Source organism: Oncorhynchus masou, chromosome 5 (assembly GCF_036934945.1).
Source record: "Oncorhynchus masou masou isolate Uvic2021 chromosome 5, UVic_Omas_1.1, whole genome shotgun sequence".
Taxonomy (NCBI): Eukaryota; Metazoa; Chordata; class Actinopteri; order Salmoniformes; family Salmonidae; genus Oncorhynchus; species Oncorhynchus masou.
This window is the reverse complement of record NC_088216.1, coordinates 40074758-40092994: the sequence shown is the minus strand read 5'-3', so window position 1 is coordinate 40092994 and position 18237 is coordinate 40074758. Positions and strand designations below refer to the sequence as shown.

Below are 18237 nucleotides of genomic sequence, written 5' to 3'. Positions count from 1 at the left end.
GCAACATTTTCACCAAAATAAGAAAAGCAATCAAATTAAATCATTTACCTTTGAAGAACTTGTTTTCACTCAGGAGACTCCCAGTTAGATAGCAAATGTTCCTTTTTTCCAAAAATATTATTTTTGTAGGTGAAATAGCTCCCGTTTGTTCGTCCCGTTTGGCTGAGAAATCGACCGGAAAATGCAGTCACTACAACGCCAAAAGTTTTTCCAAATTAGCTCCATAATATTGACAGAAACATGGCAAACGTTGTTTAGAATCAATCCTCAAGGTGTTTTTCACATAACAATTTGATAATATATCCGTCGGGGCAATTGGTTTCTCATAAGAAGCGATTGGAAAAATGGCTACTTGTGTACTTTACACAAGATTTTCTGCGGGAGCCACCATGTGACCACTTGCTAAATGTGGTCCCTTACGGCTATTCTTCAACATAAATGCGTAAAAAGACGTCACAATGCTGTAGACACCTTGGGGAATACGTAGAAAACGTAAGATCATTCGTTGCTCATTCACAGCCATATAAGGAGTCATTGGCATGAGGCGGTTTCAAAAAATGTGGCACTTCCTGATTGGATTTTTATCTGGGTTTCGCCTGTAACATCAGTTCTGTTGCACTCACAGACAATATCTTTGCAGTTTTGGAGACGTCAGAGTGTTTTCTATCCAAAGCTGTCAATTATATGCATAGTCGAGCATCTTTTCGTGACAAAATATCTTGTTTAAAACGGAAACGTTTTTTTTATCCAAAAATGAAAATACTGCCCCCTAGTTAGAAAAAATACTGCCCCCTAGTTAAATCCACCCGTTTAAAAATGAATTTAGTATATGTCAATCTATCAAACTAGGCAACTAAAAGCAACTTTCCAAACAATGTTTTGCTTTGTTTTTAGCTTATTAGCTACCTAGCTAATGTTAAGTTAGCTGGCTAGCCAGTTCAAATGATGACCGTATCACGTAGCTGACAACATCTTCACTTTAGCTCATTTGTCTTCATTATTAAAAGAAAATAAACTCACAACAAGATAATTATTTACAAGTTAATGGTGAGCCAATTATTGAAAATGTTCTCAGTCCAATAACTGCTTGTGCGCCTTTTTATGTGGATGGCTGAGCTCATGTGGATATTTCTCTTTTACATGACACAGTGCATTCTACCAAAGCATTTTAGAACTTGGACTGTCTCATTGGCCTAACGTTATATCCTAAATTTGACTTTGGTGCAGGTCATGTTCTTCACATTACTGTCTCTGGTATACACATATTTGTCACATGCACAGGATACAGAAGGTGTAGTGAAATGGTTATTCACATAGTCTTTTGTTTAGACATGTAGCTAGCTAGCTAAACAATTAACCATAATCCCAATTTATAAAGTTACTACCCTGCATGAATGTAGATAGCTAACATTAGGCTATAACTAGCAATGCAAAAAGCTCTGAGATACAATTAATATTACTACACAAATCATACACGTAATATTAGCTAGCGAGCCAATGTGATTGTCACATTTGAACTTGCAATTCCACATGTAAAAGGGAAATTTTCACATCTGATATGTGATATATTTTAACATTTTAACATGTGAAACTGCAAATTCACACGTGAATCTGCAAATCACATGTGATGTAAAAACATGTTATTCTCCTCACATGTGAAAAGGTGGTGTTAAGATGTGAACTCTTAATTTAATACAATTTAAAATATGGTTTCACAGGAAATTTAAGAAGAAAAAAAACTGAGATTTTCATATGGGATGCCTGTGTCTGCGCCTTTCAGTGTGTACATGTGAGCGTGCCCATATGTGCATTTCTGTCTTGTCTATGTACATTTGCAATGCATGAATACCTAATGGTAATTCTAGCCCATCTCTTTCAAAGAGAATGACCTGTCTTTAAGACCACAGAGGGGCTCTATGAAGAGAACTTTAATTATCCTCGATCTGCTCATGCAGTCTGTTGTATAGAAGAACTCCCAAGAGAAGCCCAAATCTGATGGATGCGTCACAAATGGAACCTTATTACCTACATAGTGCACTACCTTTGACCCGGGCCCATAGGGTGGCCCATATGGTTCTGGTCAAAAGTAGTGCACTATGTAGGAAATACGGTGCCATTTGGGACGTAGTAAAGGACTTTCTTATCAATCTAGGGATGGACTTGGCACTTGTTTTCTTACCATCAAAAAGGAACGGGGGCCTCAGTCTCAGCCTCAGCAAACGCTAGCAACCGCACATGACTGACACCCTATTACATTAACTTGAATTGCCCTTCTGAACGCATCATTTGAGGTTCGTTCGGCGGATCCCTATTGCCTCGTGCTAATGCTGTTTGGAATTTTCATCTCGTCTTGATGCTTTGATGGGACATCAACTCTGATTTAGCAATGTGTGTGCTTTAATGGAGGCAAAGACAGAGAGGCAAAATGCAGAATAGTGTTTTTTAAAGTCTGGCTCTCTACCTTAATTTCATCATACCTCTCACTCTAAACACCTCACATTTTCAATGACTGTGGGAAAACCGACACAACTGAATGGGATGATATCATGTTTATGTTTTATTTTTTTCCAGTGGTTCACATGGCATTGACATTATGTGCATCATGGAGTAAATGATGGTGTTTTCTAGGTTGGGACGGGACCAGGGGTAAATTCAGTGTGGCAAAATGTTCAGAACAGTGCAGATAGAAATATAACGAATAGAACTGACAAAATCCTCTATTCAACCTATACATTTATATCTGTAACACCCTCCTAAAGGCTTTTAGCCTTTAAAAAAAGAATGTCCGCTAAATTACATTTATGTGATATAAAATGCCTAGCCTAAAAAGGACCGTCTGCTAAATGACTAAAACATAATGTAAAATGCCTAGCCTAGCCCAAGCACCTTGTCACTGACCACTGCTTTGTTTCTGGTTGTATCTCGCAGGGCTACAAGAGGAAAACAGAGGCTGCCAAGAAGGAGTACCTGAAAGCCCTGGCTGCGTACCGAGCCAGTCTGGTTTCCAAGGTAACGGCGGAGGTCATATCTCTGATATACATGGGTCAGCGGCGATATAAGGGATGATAAATTAGATAGAGAATTCCTCTCTCATCCCGGGGGAGGATGTCCGTGCGGTGCCGTTTGAGGATTGGGTGTGTGTGTGCTCCGAAGAGAACAGTGAAAATTAGGGCCCAAACACACACACACTCCTTTATTTGCCTGTGTTATTTGCAACACAGCGAGTGAGGGAGGGATGAAAGGTGTGTTTGTGTTGTGTGTGTCTGTGTGGGAGAGAGTGAAGGTGTATACAGTATGTGTGTCTTCTTAAGTACTGTATGTATGTATGTATGTATGTATGTATGTATGTATGTATGTATGTATGTATGTATGTATGTATGTATGTATGTATGTATGTATGTATGTGTGTGTGTGTGCTCGTTTGTGTGTGTGTGTACCTGTGTGTGTTCATGCTTGCGTATGTGGAGGCAGAAGTGGGAATTACCTAGCATAGAGCCACCTACTTGTGTCTGTTTTTGAATGAGAGACAAATGTGTGGGCTGCCTGAAGATTGTTTCTTTGACTATATCCTGGGTTGTTGGAGATGAGATTTGATACAGAGGTTGGATCAAAATTTGACCTCTCGTTGCAGGAGAAAAATAATCCTGCAGTGGGAGGAAAATAATCCTGAAGCAGGAGGATTTCAAAAAAATATTTAGAATCGCCACCAGGGGGCAGCTGGAGGCGGTGTTTGTATACAATGCATTGTACCTTCTGTAGGCTACGTGCAGGCTACAGAGCGTCTCGTGTGAATTCTTATGTGGATTATAATAAATGTACATATTTGTGTGGGGTGGCAGATAACCTAGTGGTTAGAGTATTGGGCCATTAACTGAAAGGTTGCTGGATCGAATCCCTGAGCTAACAAGGTAAAAATCGGTCGTTCTGCCCCTGAAAAATGAATTTATTTATTATATGTTGAAGGCAAGCAATAAGCAGAATTAATTATTGATTACCTCAGTGCCTGTGTGGCCCAGAGGTTACAGCTGTTTACCCTAACACATATGCCAGAGTCAGCATGGGTTTGAATCTGGCCCCACTGCCCTTAGACTCCTGGATGAATGTTTATTTTTGACGCATTAAATGTGTGTGGTCACAGTGTTAATTCTGCATTGTTACAGGGTTAAAACAAAAAGAAACGACTCAAAGGTTAACAGTTTAGGCATTAATTCCAAATGGTTAAGGTTAAGGGCGGGCCATGGTTTAGGGAAGGCTTAAGAAACAAAAACAAAAAGTATGCCTATGTATCATCAGTATTCATAGCATTCTTAGTGCTTGCTGAGTATTGTGTACCGTAGCGCATTGGTCTAAGCAGTGTGCACTGGTTTCGAGCCTCAAGACTTCATACCCAATGCTGGGCAATCTAGTGACAAGCCTGAGCCTAAATGGCTATGTTTAGACAGGCAGCCCAATTCTGATAACTTTTCCACTAATTGGTCTTTTGACCAACATCCAATCTTTTCACATCAGATCTTTTTCAGAGCTGGTCGGATTGATCAAAATACCAATTAGTGAAAAAGTAACAGTATCAGAATTGGGCTGCTTGTCTAAACGCAGTCCATTAGGCCCACAAGTTAATTCCATTTATTTCAATGATTCCAAGAAGTAAAACGAATAGTCTGGTAATTTACACATCAGAGAAAAGTGTCTCAGCTCAATAAAATCATCTTTGGATAGGCTCAAATGCATAAACATCTTGACAGCTTTACAAAATTAAATATTAAAGCCACACAATACAGGCTTTCAATCCACACCAAACACCATAGCCTAACTAAATTGAAAAATTGTACGTTAACCTAACTATAAAATGTTGGCTAGCATCCACACTGCAGGAAAGTTTATCATTTTACAGTAGGTCTACATCTGTCAATCAATTGATGGCCCAAATCAACTCATCAACTCAGCCAGGAAAACGCAGTAGCCTAATATCGCTTTTCACACTTTTCATTATGTTTAAATGGACAGGCTAATGGCTAGCCTACAGAATGTATTGGAATACACTCAAATAACAAGGGGTGTATTGCAAACATCGACGGCACTAGATTATCACCAGCTGATATCTCGTTAAACCATCAGAACGCGTTAAATTCACCCGCACAGCTGATCTCAATTACAATCATTATGGGTCACCTCATTACCGCTTCCTCAAAGATGATGGCAGTGCTACTTAGTCAGTATGTAGTGTGTGCGTGAGGTGTCAGTGTAAGTATGTGTGAGTAGAGTCCAGTGTGTGTGTGCATAGAGTCAGAGCAAGAGAGCAAAAAAGGGTCTATGCAGGTAGCCCAGGTAGCCATTTGATTAGCTATTTAGCAGTCTTGTTTAGCAGTCTTATGGCTTGGGGGGGTAGAAGCTGTCCAGGGCCCTGTTGGTTCCAGACTTGGTGCTGTGGTACCACTTGCCTTGCGGTAGCTAAGAGAACAGTCTATGGTTTGGGTAGCTGGAGTCATTGACATTTTTTTGGGGCCTTCCTCTGACACCGCCTGGCATAGCTGTCCTGGATGGCAGGGAGATCAGCACCAGTCCTGAGCAGTACTCACTACCCTCTGTAGCTACCCTCTGACCTTGCGGTCTGGTGCCTTGCAGTTACCGTACCAAGCGGTGATGCAGCCAGTCAAGATGCTCTCAATGGTGCAGCTGTAGCTTCATCCAATCATTGTTCAAACCTTTCTTCTTTCCTCTATATATTTAAATATCTAAAACTTGACCATGTATTCTAATATATAGACTTCAGACAACATCTGAGAATCAATTAATGTCCATGTTTTCCAAATGTTCAAGCTTGTAAAATTACACTATGAATCCAATGTAGTAGATCAACCCTGATATACATATTCAGAACCAGATTAAATGCATAATACAGGATTGAATCATGATATACCAATATTTTTCATGTGCCAGTCTGAGTGCCAAGCACCTATTTTCTCAATTTCCATGTCTTCACTCCATTGTTTTCCTTTCACACAAACCCAAATTGCATTACCATGTTAAACACCCTCCCACCGGTCCCCATTGCCTCACACTTCCTCCAAGGCTTACAAGCCCAAAACAAGTGCCTTGATTAAGGCATGAACAGATTATTCATCAACCTCTTTCTTTCCCTGTGAAGGTTTTTTTTCCCCTTTAATAAAGACCATTCTCATCGCTCGTTTGCGTAATTAAATATTTATTTCTGACAAATCTCATATTCAGAGGCTTGATTGATGCGTTAGCAGATTGGCAGGCATTTAAAAGAAATTAAAACAGACAGAAAAAACTGCAAATCTACTATGCAATCACAACCACTCAGAACAAGACACATAGTACATCTAGCCATTCAAAGGGAGTCCTCTTTAAATAGTGTGTTTTAATTGCTGACGAGAGAGTCTTTTCAAAGGAAGTGGGAATCAAGGAGAGAGAAATTGAAGGTAATTGGAAGTCGACAGAATGTCGTTCTGGACGAGTCACGTGCTCCGTGCGTTTGGCGTGCACCTGTTGCCATTTTGTTTGTGACGCACGCTGATAATCTATGTTGGTGGAAAAGGTACTCGCACACAAATGGAGCTTGATGGCTACAGTGAAAAGCCCCAAGTTAATGAGTTTCATTCATTCAAAAAGTCAAAGTGGTGTTTTCTGCTTTTCAACCCACCAAGGGACACATGAAGGGATAGTTCACCCAAATTACAAAATGACATATTGGTTTCCTTACCTTGTCCCTTTAAGGTGGGAGTATCACATTTCAATATCTGAACAAATAATCATCTCCTGTTGTTCATGGAATAGGGATAGATTAGTATATTGCAGTACAGTATAGAATGCTAGTATAGTATAGAGTAGTATAGTTCATTCTTCATAATGTCATTTTCCACTTGACCCTGCAGTGTATCTCTGTCATCTTTACTCATCTATCCATCTTTCCATTGATTATTTCTCTGTCTCTTTTCAATATATGTACGCCATTACCAAATAGCCGACGGCGATAGATCACGTCAACAACTGTGACAGCTAACGAGAGGGCCTGGACATATTTCATACCACAGCAATGTATACATATATATTGCCATTTAAAGTCTATGAAAGGATGGAAAGTCGAATGAAATAAAGCACGTACATCAGTGGATACGACTCCCAGGCTGAAATGAACCGAACAACATGATTCTCACATAGAGGGACCTGAATGTATGACATATTCATATGTTCTACCAATATAGTGTTTTAGTTGTATAATGAACTGGTTACTATATTTGCATTGACATACCTGTATCTCACCAATATAAATGAGTTGTGTAACATATTTGCATTAAGATAAAGTGTATTTCAGCAATATAAATTAATTGCACAATATATTATATCATCTGAACTTTCCTTTTTTCGCCCTCTGTCCACAAACCTAGTGGTGTTATATATTATATAGTGTGTAATATATGTTCTCAATATACACTTAAATATTTTGTCTTGCCCATTCACCCCCTGAATAGCACACAAACACAATCCATGTCTCAATAGACTCAAAGCTTAAAAATCCTTGTTTAACCTGGCTCCTCCCCTCCATCTACACTGATTGAAGTGGATTTAACAAGTGACATCAATAAGGGATCATAGCCTTCACCTGGATTCACCTGGTCAGCCCATGTCATGGAAAAAGCAGGTGTTCCTAATGTTTGTAAACTCAGTGTATGTCAGTACTGTATAGTTATATTAACTGTACTTTTTGTCCCTTTTGTCTTCCCCTCCGCCCTCAGACCTACAATGACCCGGTGGAGACAAAAGGTGCCCAGACGAGCCAGCCTTCCTCCCACATGATGCCCCCCAATCCGCCCCTGTACAGTGTGCCACCCCAGCCCTCCTCCCCGTACAGTCTGGGGCCGGGGGGCTTCCCCCTGTCGGACCTGCAGAGCTACGCTGGGGCACCGCGTCATGCACTTTCCCGGACCCTCAGCCAGTCCCAGATGCTGCCCAGCATTAGTGCCTCTCCCCCCTCCTCCTTCCAGATCAGCCCACCCCTGCACCAACAGCTCTCCCTGCACCAGAGCTCCCTCCTCAACCAGCCAATCCGCATGCAGCACGGCCAGTCCCAGCCAATCATCTCCCACCAGATGGGACTCCAGGCCTCCCTTCACTCACCACCTCCTGGACAGCAGGTTAGTGTGACTCGGAGAGTGCCGATATCACCAGCATATCACATATCACTAGTGCACTAAATTATTTGAAGGAATAGTGGACATGCTTACTTTGTAGTATATGCTAGTGTGAACAGTATGGGCCAAAAAAATATATAATAATAAAAAATAAAATAAAAACATTTATGTTCCTCATATTTGCATCAAGCATGTATACATTCTACCCAGATGATGTTTAATAAAAATCTATTCCTGCCTCTCTTTATTCTCCAATCTCTCTCCCTCCCACTCCTCTCTCTTTTAAATTCAAATGTACTGTACATGTTATTGGCTCCCTTGAGGTACTATGTTGCCAAACCAATTAGCAATTCGACTAATCTAAAATTAAAATGTAACAGAATTTGGCATTCGGACCATAAGTAAAGAGCAAAACTCTCTCCCTCTCTCTCCATCCCCTCCCCCTACTTTTCTCTAGCATTGTCCCCTCTCCATATGGCCAGTATAAGTTGTCAGAAACTAAAACTAATGCCATGGCCTCTCTCTGCCCGTCTCCTATAGGGATTCTCCCACCTACAGTCTGAGTACCAGAAAAGTGTGGGTTCCCAGTCCCCGGCAGCTCCCAACCCTGGGGGTAGACAAAGCCACGATTGGGATGGTGAATACTGCGATAGGGAGTGCGGTGGCAACCACTGCAGGTGAGCAGCCCAGACCAGTATCGGCTTTGTATAGGAAATGATTGTTCATTCCAATACGGTTTATAACTTAGAATAGGGCAAGTTTCCCTGACCCGAATTAAGGCTAGGTCAGGACCAAGAAATTATTTCAATGGAGATTTTCCATTCAGAATGATTCTTTAGTCCAGTACTTGGCTTAACCTTTATCCGATAAACTGTCAGAGATAGTATTATTTTATGTTACCTTAACTGTTCAAATGAAAGGACTTTGTTGAATGCCCTTGAATACACAGTTTTATTATTTAATGCTGGCTCAAATGTTAATTAAAAAAAATGTTTTTGAGACTATGGCACTTTGTAGGCCTATATCTTTGAATTTACTTTGCACCATTTCAGTCCTCAATGTTGGCTCAGCTATCTACTGCATATGAAAGTGCGTTTGATACGACTCATGTGCCCCTTGAAAATTAAACACTTTAGTACATAACGCTGGCTTAGTCAACTAAATAAAAATATTGTTGATTCTACTGAGTAAACCTTAGATAAGTACTCATAGTTGTGCTACTTAATATGCTGAAACAACCTCTGAGGCTTCCATATATCACTTTTGAATGAACAAAAAGATAAACGCAACATGTAAAGTGTTGGTCTCATGAGCTGAAATAAAAGATCCCAGAAATGTTCAATACCCACAAAAAGCTTATTTCTCTCAAATGTTGTGCACACATTTGTTTACGTCCCTGTTCGTGAGCATTTCTCCTTTGCCAAGATAATCCATCCACCTGACAGGTGTGCCCTATCAAGAAGCTGATTAAACAGCATGGTCATTACACTGGTACACCTTGTGCTGGGGACAATAAAAAGCCACTCTAAAATGTGCTGTTTTGTCACAACACAATGCCACAGATGTCTCAAGTTTTGACGGAGTGTGCAATTGGCATACTGACTGCAGGAATATCCACCAGAGCTGTTGCCAGAGAAATTAATGTTAATTTCTCTACCATAAGCCACCTCCAACGTCATTTTAGAGAATTTGGCAGTGCGTCCAACGGGCCTCACAACCGCAGACCAACCGCAATTTGTTTAAATTGACTGATATCCTTTATATGAACTGTAACTCTGTAAATCTTTCATATTGCTGCATGTGACATTTATATTTTTGTTCAGTATACTATTGAATCAATATTACTAAACTCAACAAGAAACGTCCCTTTTCAGGACCCTGTCTTTCAATGATAATTTGTAAAAATCCAAATAACTTCACAGATCTTCATTGTAAAGGGTTAAAACACTGTTTTCCAAGCTTGTTCAATGAACCATAAACAATTCATGAACATGCATCTGTGGAACGGCCGTTAAGACGCTAACAGCTTACAGGCGGTAGGCAATTAAGGTCACAGTTAGGACACTAAAGAGGCCTTTCTACTGACTCTGAAAAACACCAAAAGAAAGATGCCCAGGGTCCTGGCTCATCTGCGTGAACATGCCCTAGGCATGCTGCAAGGATGCATGAGGGCTGCAGATGTGGCCTAGGCAAGAAATTGCAATGTCCGTACTGTGGGAGTCCTAAGACAGCGCTACAGGGAGACAGGACGGGCAGCTGATCGTCCTCGCAGTGGCAGACCACGTGTAACAACACCTGCACAAGATCGGTACATTCAAACATCGCACCTGCGGGACAGGTACAGGATGGCAACAACAACTGCCCGAGTTACACAAGGAACACACAATCCCTCCATCAGACTGTCTTCATTGCAATAAGCTGAGAGAGGCTGGACTGAGGCCTTGTAGGTCTGTTGTAAGGCAGGGCCTCACCAGACATCACCGTCAACAACGTCGCCTATGGATACAAACCCACCATCGCTGGACCCAACAGACAGGACTGGCAAAAAGTGGACTGGCAGGACTGGCAAAAAGGTTTTGTCTCAGCAGGGGTGATGGTCGGATTAAGTACGTTTGGGATCTGTTGGATCAGAGGGTGAGGGCTAGTGAAATTCACCCCCAGAAATGTCCGGGAACTTGCAAGTGCCTTAGTGGAAGAGTGGGGTAACATCTCACAGCAAGACCAGGCAAACCTGGTGCAGTCCATGAGGAGGAAATGTACTGCAGTACTTAATGCAGCTGGTGGCCACACCAGATACTGACTGTTACTTTTGATTTTGACCCCCTCCCCCTTTGTTCAAGGACACGTTATTCCATTTGTCTGTGGAACTTGTTCCGTTTATGTCTTAGTTGCTAAATCTTGTTATGTTCATACAAATAGTATTATTCACGTATTATACTTTCTCTCTTGTTTCTTTTGAGATGTCTGTCAATTTATTCAGTGTACATTTTTTCTGCTATGGCACTGAATAATCATTGAAACTTCTGTTAGGAACATCTGTTTGGAGTGTACTCTGACAATCACAGGACAAGCTTTATTTCTTTAATATTAGTTTGACAGCTGTCCCTACTGTACTTCAAAGGGGAAGCATTTTAAGGTTTTCTATCTGCAGGTTTTTGGGGGGGGAGTAAGTAGTATCACCTCTCTGAGTCTGTGTTTTTTTTTCTCCCTATTCCGTCTCTTCTCACCATCTCCCTCTCTTCTCGTTTTCAGTGGCAGCATGATAGCTAGGGACAAGCCACTCTACCTCACTTGAAGCTGGAGGCCGCCGTCAACAAGAAAAGACACCAGGGAGTCAGCCCTCAACACCCCTCAACCACACACACCACCTCCCCGACCCATCCCTCGCAACCCCCCCACCCCTACCACCACCAAAACTCAACCTTTTTTTTGTCAATGTAATTTGGGTTTTTTAGAAGGATCTGTGCAATTCTGACGACTACTAGCGATCCCTCTCTTTTTTAAAACTTTTTACGCAAAGCACTTACAAATGTCCAGGCATTTTTCCTTTCTCACCTGATTCTAGAGCACTCATCTTTGTCTCAAAGTTAAAAAAAAAAGTGAACTACCATGAGAATAGTCCCCCTCAGGGACTAAACTGAGCTTTAATTGGAATAAGAAGAGCAAAAAGCCTTCTTCTTCTCCTTCGTCTCCTTTTAATCATATTTAAATTGATTTTGTTTAGTTTTCTTGTTGTTGTTTTTATTTATTTCTTGCTTGCTACATTTGCTTTTGTCAATAACAGTCCCTGTACTGTAGGGAAAATACTCTTCTGGTAGGTTTCAGCACACAGGCCTTGATGTTACTGTAGCTTTGCTTTAGGGTCTGTGACTTATATTAATACAAAGTGACGGGACGGGAGGGGGGGGGGGGTAATTAAATAAATTCTTTTTTTGTAATATGAAAGACCCATGGAGGTTTACCAAGCTGTCACAGTGTGATTGTAAATATCACTTTTATGGGATCAAATTGGGAATTCGAAGTCCAGATGGCTTTTTTCTTCTTCTTTAATATTACCTGTAAGTCATTGGTTTGTATAAAAAAAAACAGTGTGTCTGTGTGTGTGTGTGGATGTGTATGTGACTGTGCGTACGACGTGCGCACATGCATGTGGGTCTGTGCGTGTGTGTATTGTGAATTTTAACAGCCTGTGCAGGTGGATTTCAGAGGAGTATTCACACACTCGATCTTGCATTAAATCTGTGCTCACTGGTGTGATTTTTCCCAATAAAGTTCAATCTAAAACCGAATACAGAGTATGGGTCCCGCAGATCATTCAATGGAAAGAGAAAGAGAGAGAGAGAGAGAGAGAGAGAGAGAGAAAAGAGAAAGAAAGGGAGAGAAAAAGGGAACAAGAAAGAGCGAGATGTAGACACATACACTCACAGGTGAACAGTGTTGCCTCAAACATTTTTGGCCACTGTCTTTGTTGATTTTATTTTTAATTCACCTGGTCATGTTAATTGTTAATTTTCAGCCACTCAACATAAAGAGGTAAACTAAAAATGCTATATGTTAATGGTTATGTCACAGAAACATAGCAGTGGGTTTCTAGTAGCTTCTTAGGTGTTCTATTGTGTTGATCTCATCTTTAAGTTTTGTGATAAATATTAATGCGTTTGATGACAAAGATATATGTTCTTATTTTCACTGTAGCATAATTTCCTTTTTTGTTGTAATTGAAATATAATAACATTTAAACCTGCCAATTGTAGTTATTTTATTTGTAAAGCCAGTAATGATAATTATTTTACTTTTTTTTTTGCAAGTTGCCCATCAGCTATGACAGGTTTCTTATTTACGAAAGAACATGAGATCATTTTTGCTTCATACAATGGAGGTGCATTTCATTCAAATTGCATTGTTTTTATGTTTGGTTTGATGATGATGATGATGATAGTTGTTTTTGTTTGTATTATTATTATTTTTTTTACATTTATATGCTGGTTCTTTCTTTCCTCGCCGGGCGACATTATTTTGTGTCACAATGCTTATTTTGTTTCAAATCTACGTAATAAATAAATAAAAAAACGTTAAAAGAGAAACAGGCTTTCACCGACTCTTTTTTTACAGCACAAAACCTTCTATTTTCTTCCCTTTCGGTAAAGTATCCGATCTAAAATGGCATCCACTTAACCCTTGGACAATGTCCTAAAACAAGGCATTTATGCTTCCATAATATCTCTCTTTTGTTTCCAACCCAGAACATTCCATATGTTTCCTATACTTAATTGTAGTCTTATGGCTGGATTCAAATCAAATGCCATGGCTTTACTAATTAGCTGTCGTCGCTAGAGCTAACACCAACACCGGCCCAATCTGAATGTTGTCCTAAAACTATCTCCGTAACCATGAACAGATGCAGGCTTGAATTTGCTTTGCTGCTATGTGAAAGTGGTGCACGGTGTGGTGGGCGTCAAGTCAGAGCTAAAGAGAACAGAGAAATGCATGGCGTACGTACTGTACACAAACTCAGGCATCCATCCAAAACACAGATTTTACCCCAATTGCACACAAGTCTTCCAGAGAGACGAGAGTGGGGAGCTGTTCAAGGGAACTGTCACGACCGCACCATTTTATGTTTTATTCATTTGCGGCTGGCATCTCCCTCTCTCTCTTGCAGTATTGAATTGGCAAATAGATCATTATTGGACAATTGGAAAACGTGGACTGCCACTTCGTGACATGACACACATTATATGAAAATCAGTCATACATTCTTAATGGAATACCAGATAATGGAGTTTTTTTTGGCACAGCCACATTGGTGTCTTTCTTTTGTGTGTGTGTGTGTGTGTGTGTGCGCATGTGTGTGAACACAATGTTTGGGAAGGTTGGGGTGATGGCTCCTCTGTGCAATGTTTAAATTGACATAATTTCCCCTTTCCTTGCAGTTACAATGGCCTTTCTTCATTTGACAGTTTCTCCACCTTGACTCATACTACTCTCCATGGTCATTCTGTGCACCGTAGTAAACTAAACAGTAAATACTGAGCCGCCAGCCTCGATTTGACAATTTTGTCAGGGCCCATAATCCTATTGTCTTTCACAAATTCAATCTCACAAGGAAAAAGTCAAATGAAAAATACAATTTACAGTAGAAGACATTGAAAAAAAGTCAAAACACTTGTAACCATACAATCGAAAGAGTTTTGCTTTTCCATATCAAGTACAACGGACCTGGGCCTGTATACACAAAGGGCCGGGAAAGCGGCCCAAAGATTTTCAGTAGAAGTGCTGATCTAGGATCAGTTTTGCCCTTTAAATCAAACTGAATAAAAGGGAGAACCTGATCCTGGATCCGCACTCTGAGACACTTTATGAATACGGGTGCAGAGATACAGTAGGTGATATTGAATAGTGATATTAGCTATTGTTATTTTACTGGTGCTCTTGAATTAATTCTTACTTTTATTTCTTACTTTTTGTAGGTATTTTCTTAAAACTACATGGTTGGTTAAGGGCTTGTAAGTAAGCGTTTCACTGTAAGGTCTGTTGTATTCGAAGCGTTTGACAAATAACAGTTGATTTGATTTGATTACGTTCTCTGTTTGTTGAGGTCTGTTTAGATTGGTAGTGACCAGATGCACGGTGTCCATACTAGGATATAAATTAGCTGTTAAATCAGGCACAGAGGTGTGTGACATTTGAGGTGGACACTGGTGTGGCCTTTGTTTGGAGCCGTCTACACAGAGACAATCTGTTATATCACAATGGAAACTTTTCCACCACGGTGGGGGCCTTGGTGGAAAGAGTCAAACCCTCTTTTTTTCTGACAAACACCTTTTTTTTCATTTGCTCTCTTGTGGTCGTGTAACGTACCAACTCTGGATTCCAAGTCAACATTTTTAGCTCACCCGACCACATGAGAGGGTGCCTAGCTAGTGAGCCTCAGTGGAGAGTTAGAAAGTAGAAGGTCAGTGTTAGGTGCGGCCTTCAAAAATCACATGGCCACCTGACAAAAAACTTGTCAGTTGCAACTTTGGTTCTGTGTTAGAGCGAGAACAGGAAATGTAGGCGGTTTTGACAAGAACAGGGTTTCACTTTGTGTTCATTTAATCTGTTTGGTGTTTGGAGATTCAACAGTATGACATGATTCCTAAAAGTGCCCGTGCAACTTGCATTTATAGCATTTTTTTTGTAGAAATGCAGTTATTACAAAAAATGTGTCAAGACCAGGCAGTGAAAAATATGTGAGGTTATCACACAGTCAATGTTATATATATATATGATCAAATGCGTAATATCAAAAATGTCCCTTTGATATACTGTATGTGTATTTATTGTATTCTATCATAACAATAATGGGAAAAATCTTGATCATACAGATTATTTTCCCAACCCACTATCAGGTTGACTGTAAATGAAAGGATATGTGCAGTATTGCGACAGAATTATCTAAGAATATGGCAAAGTGTCATGTTTCTGATGCTAAATGCCCCTAAGACAGATTCTGAAACTTCAGGTGAGACTGAACTTCTCTCTATGACTGATATGACTTACCATATTACCAGTATTTGAGAAGCTCTTTAAGATCTTGATAACACGACCTCATAAAATGTACATCTTTATGTCTCTTTTAGTCTCTTGTTTGATTTGTTGCTTTTTCTCCTTTTTGTTTTTCCTGACAGCTGAATACCTTTCGCAGCTCTGCAAATATACTGTAGTTATGGCCTTAACAAAGGAAATCATGAACACATAACATACATTGATATAGTTAATGATCAATGGATGTATGAATGAACTACAGGCCTTTTGACTCTTCCCATTGAGTGGGGATACCATTTATGATGTTTATTCCACATCAAAATAGCCGCCATTTTACAACTTCAGGAAATGAATAGCATTGTTCATCAATGACTATTTAGAGTGCCTTCGGAAAATATTCACACCCCTTGACTTTTATAAATTACATTTTGGATGGTGTATCAATACACCCAGGCTCTACAAAGATACAGGCATCCTTCCTAACTCAGTAGCCGGAGAGGAAGGAAACCGCTCAGGGATTTCACCTTGACGCCAATGGTGACTTTAAAACATTTACAGAGTTTAATTGCTGTGATAGGAGAAAATTGAGGATGGATCAACAATATTGTAGTCACTCTACAATACTAACCTAATTGACAGAGTGATAAGAAGGAAGCCTGTACAGAATAGAAATATTCCAAAACATGCATCCTGTTTGCAATAAGACACTAAAGAAAAACCAGTCTGCTTCCCAACAGACACTGGGAGACAAATTCACCTTTCAGCAGGACAATAACTTACAACAAAAGGCCAAATATACACTGGAGTTGCTTACCAACACAACACTGAATCTTCCTGAGTGGCTTAGTTACAGTTTTGACTTAAATCATCTTGAAAATATATGGCAAAACTTGAAAATGGCTAGCAATGTTCAAAAACGAACTTGACAGAGCTTCGAAAATTTGTAAAAGCTTAATGTTCAAATATTGTACAATCTAGGTTATTTATTTACTTATATACTTATTTTCCACCATAATTTGCAAATTAATTCATAAAAATTCCCACAATGTAATTTTCTGGATATCTTTTTCTAATTTTGTCTGTCATAGTTGAAGTGCACCTATGATGAAAATTGCAGGCCTCTCTCATCTTTTTAAGTGGGAGAACTTGCACAATTGGTGGCTGACTAAATACTTTTTGCCCCACTGTATATTGAAATTGAGGAGTATGATCCATATAGGCCTACTGTTATACTGTAACTCAATGTAGATATTACTTTATTCAGGAGTACAATCAATATATTACATTTCAATGCAGATATATTACTTTATTCAGGAGTACAATCAACATATTACATTGTTATAATATATACTAAAGAATCAGGACTAAGGGCTGTATCCATTGCTATATTGAGGAGCACGATCCATATATTGCTTCATTATAATGTATCAATAAATAAATAAATATGATGATCCAGATATTGCTGGTGTGTTCCCAGGTTTGAGGACACAGTCCACATCATCAAGCTGCCTCAGGACCTGGAGAACCGTAGTAAAATGGCCCGCTGCCGAGGGAAGTTTGTCTGCCCAGTCATCCTCTACAATGGCAAAGTATGATTTATACAGTACCTGTCAAAAGTTTGGACACACCTACTCATTCAAGGGTTTTTCTTTATTTATACTATTTTCTACATTGTAGAATAATACTGAAGACATCAAAACTATGAAATAACACATATGGAATCATGCAGTAACCAAAAAAACTGTTAAACAAATCCAAATATATTTTTGATTTTAGATTCTTCAAAGTAGTCACCCTTTGCCTTGATGAAAGCTTTGCACACTCTTGGCATTCTCTCAACCAGCTTCATGAGGAATGCTTTTGCAACAGTCTTGAAGGAGTTCCCACATATGCTGATCACTTGTTGGCTGCTTTTCCTTCACTCTGCGGTCCAACATATCCCAAACCATCTCAATTTGGTTGAGGTCGAGGGATTGTGGAGGCCAGGTCATCTGATGCAGCAATTCATCACTATCCTTCTTGGTCAAATAGCCCTTACACAGCCTGGAGGTATGTTGGGTCATTGTCCTGTTGAAAAACAAATGATAGTCCCACTAAGCACCAACCAGATGGGATGACGTATCGCTGTAGAATGCTGTGGTAGCCATGCTGGTTAAGTGTGCCTTGAATTCTAAATAAATCACTGACATTGTCACCAGCAAAGCACCCCCACACCATTACACCTCCTCCTTCATGCTTCACAGTGGGAACCACACATGCAGAGATAATCTGTTCACCTATTATGCGTCTCACAAAGACACGGAGGTTGGAACCAAAAATCATACAATTTGGACTCAATCAGACCAAAGGACAGATTTCCACCGGTCTAATGTCCATTGCTAGTGTTTCTTGGTAAAAGCAAGTCTTTCTTCTTTATTGGTGTCCATTTCGACCATGAAGGCCTGATTCACGAGGTCTCCTCTGAACAGTTGATGTTGACGTGTCTGTTACTTGAACTCTGTGAATGTAACGATCGTCGTTGGAATGAGACCAAAGCGCAGCGTGGAAATTGTTCAAA

General features: G+C 40.0%; 1 protein-coding gene across 6 annotated transcripts in view; it reads left to right on the top strand.

The window, feature by feature from the left end:
- Positions 1 to 13237, top strand: part of LOC135539573 (TOX high mobility group box family member 2-like) — a 137856-nt gene extending 124619 nt beyond the window's left edge. For all 6 annotated transcript variants that reach the window (XM_064965523.1, XM_064965527.1, XM_064965521.1 and 3 more), the window contains 4 exons: positions 2929 to 3009; positions 7758 to 8156; positions 8694 to 8830; positions 11406 to 13237. In XM_064965523.1, coding sequence (XP_064821595.1) covers positions 2929 to 3009; positions 7758 to 8156; positions 8694 to 8830; positions 11406 to 11448 — 660 coding nt within the window. In that variant the 3' untranslated portion in view covers positions 11449 to 13237. The remainder of the gene's footprint in view (positions 1 to 2928; positions 3010 to 7757; positions 8157 to 8693; positions 8831 to 11405) is intronic.
- Positions 13238 to 18237: the final 5000 nt, after the last annotated feature.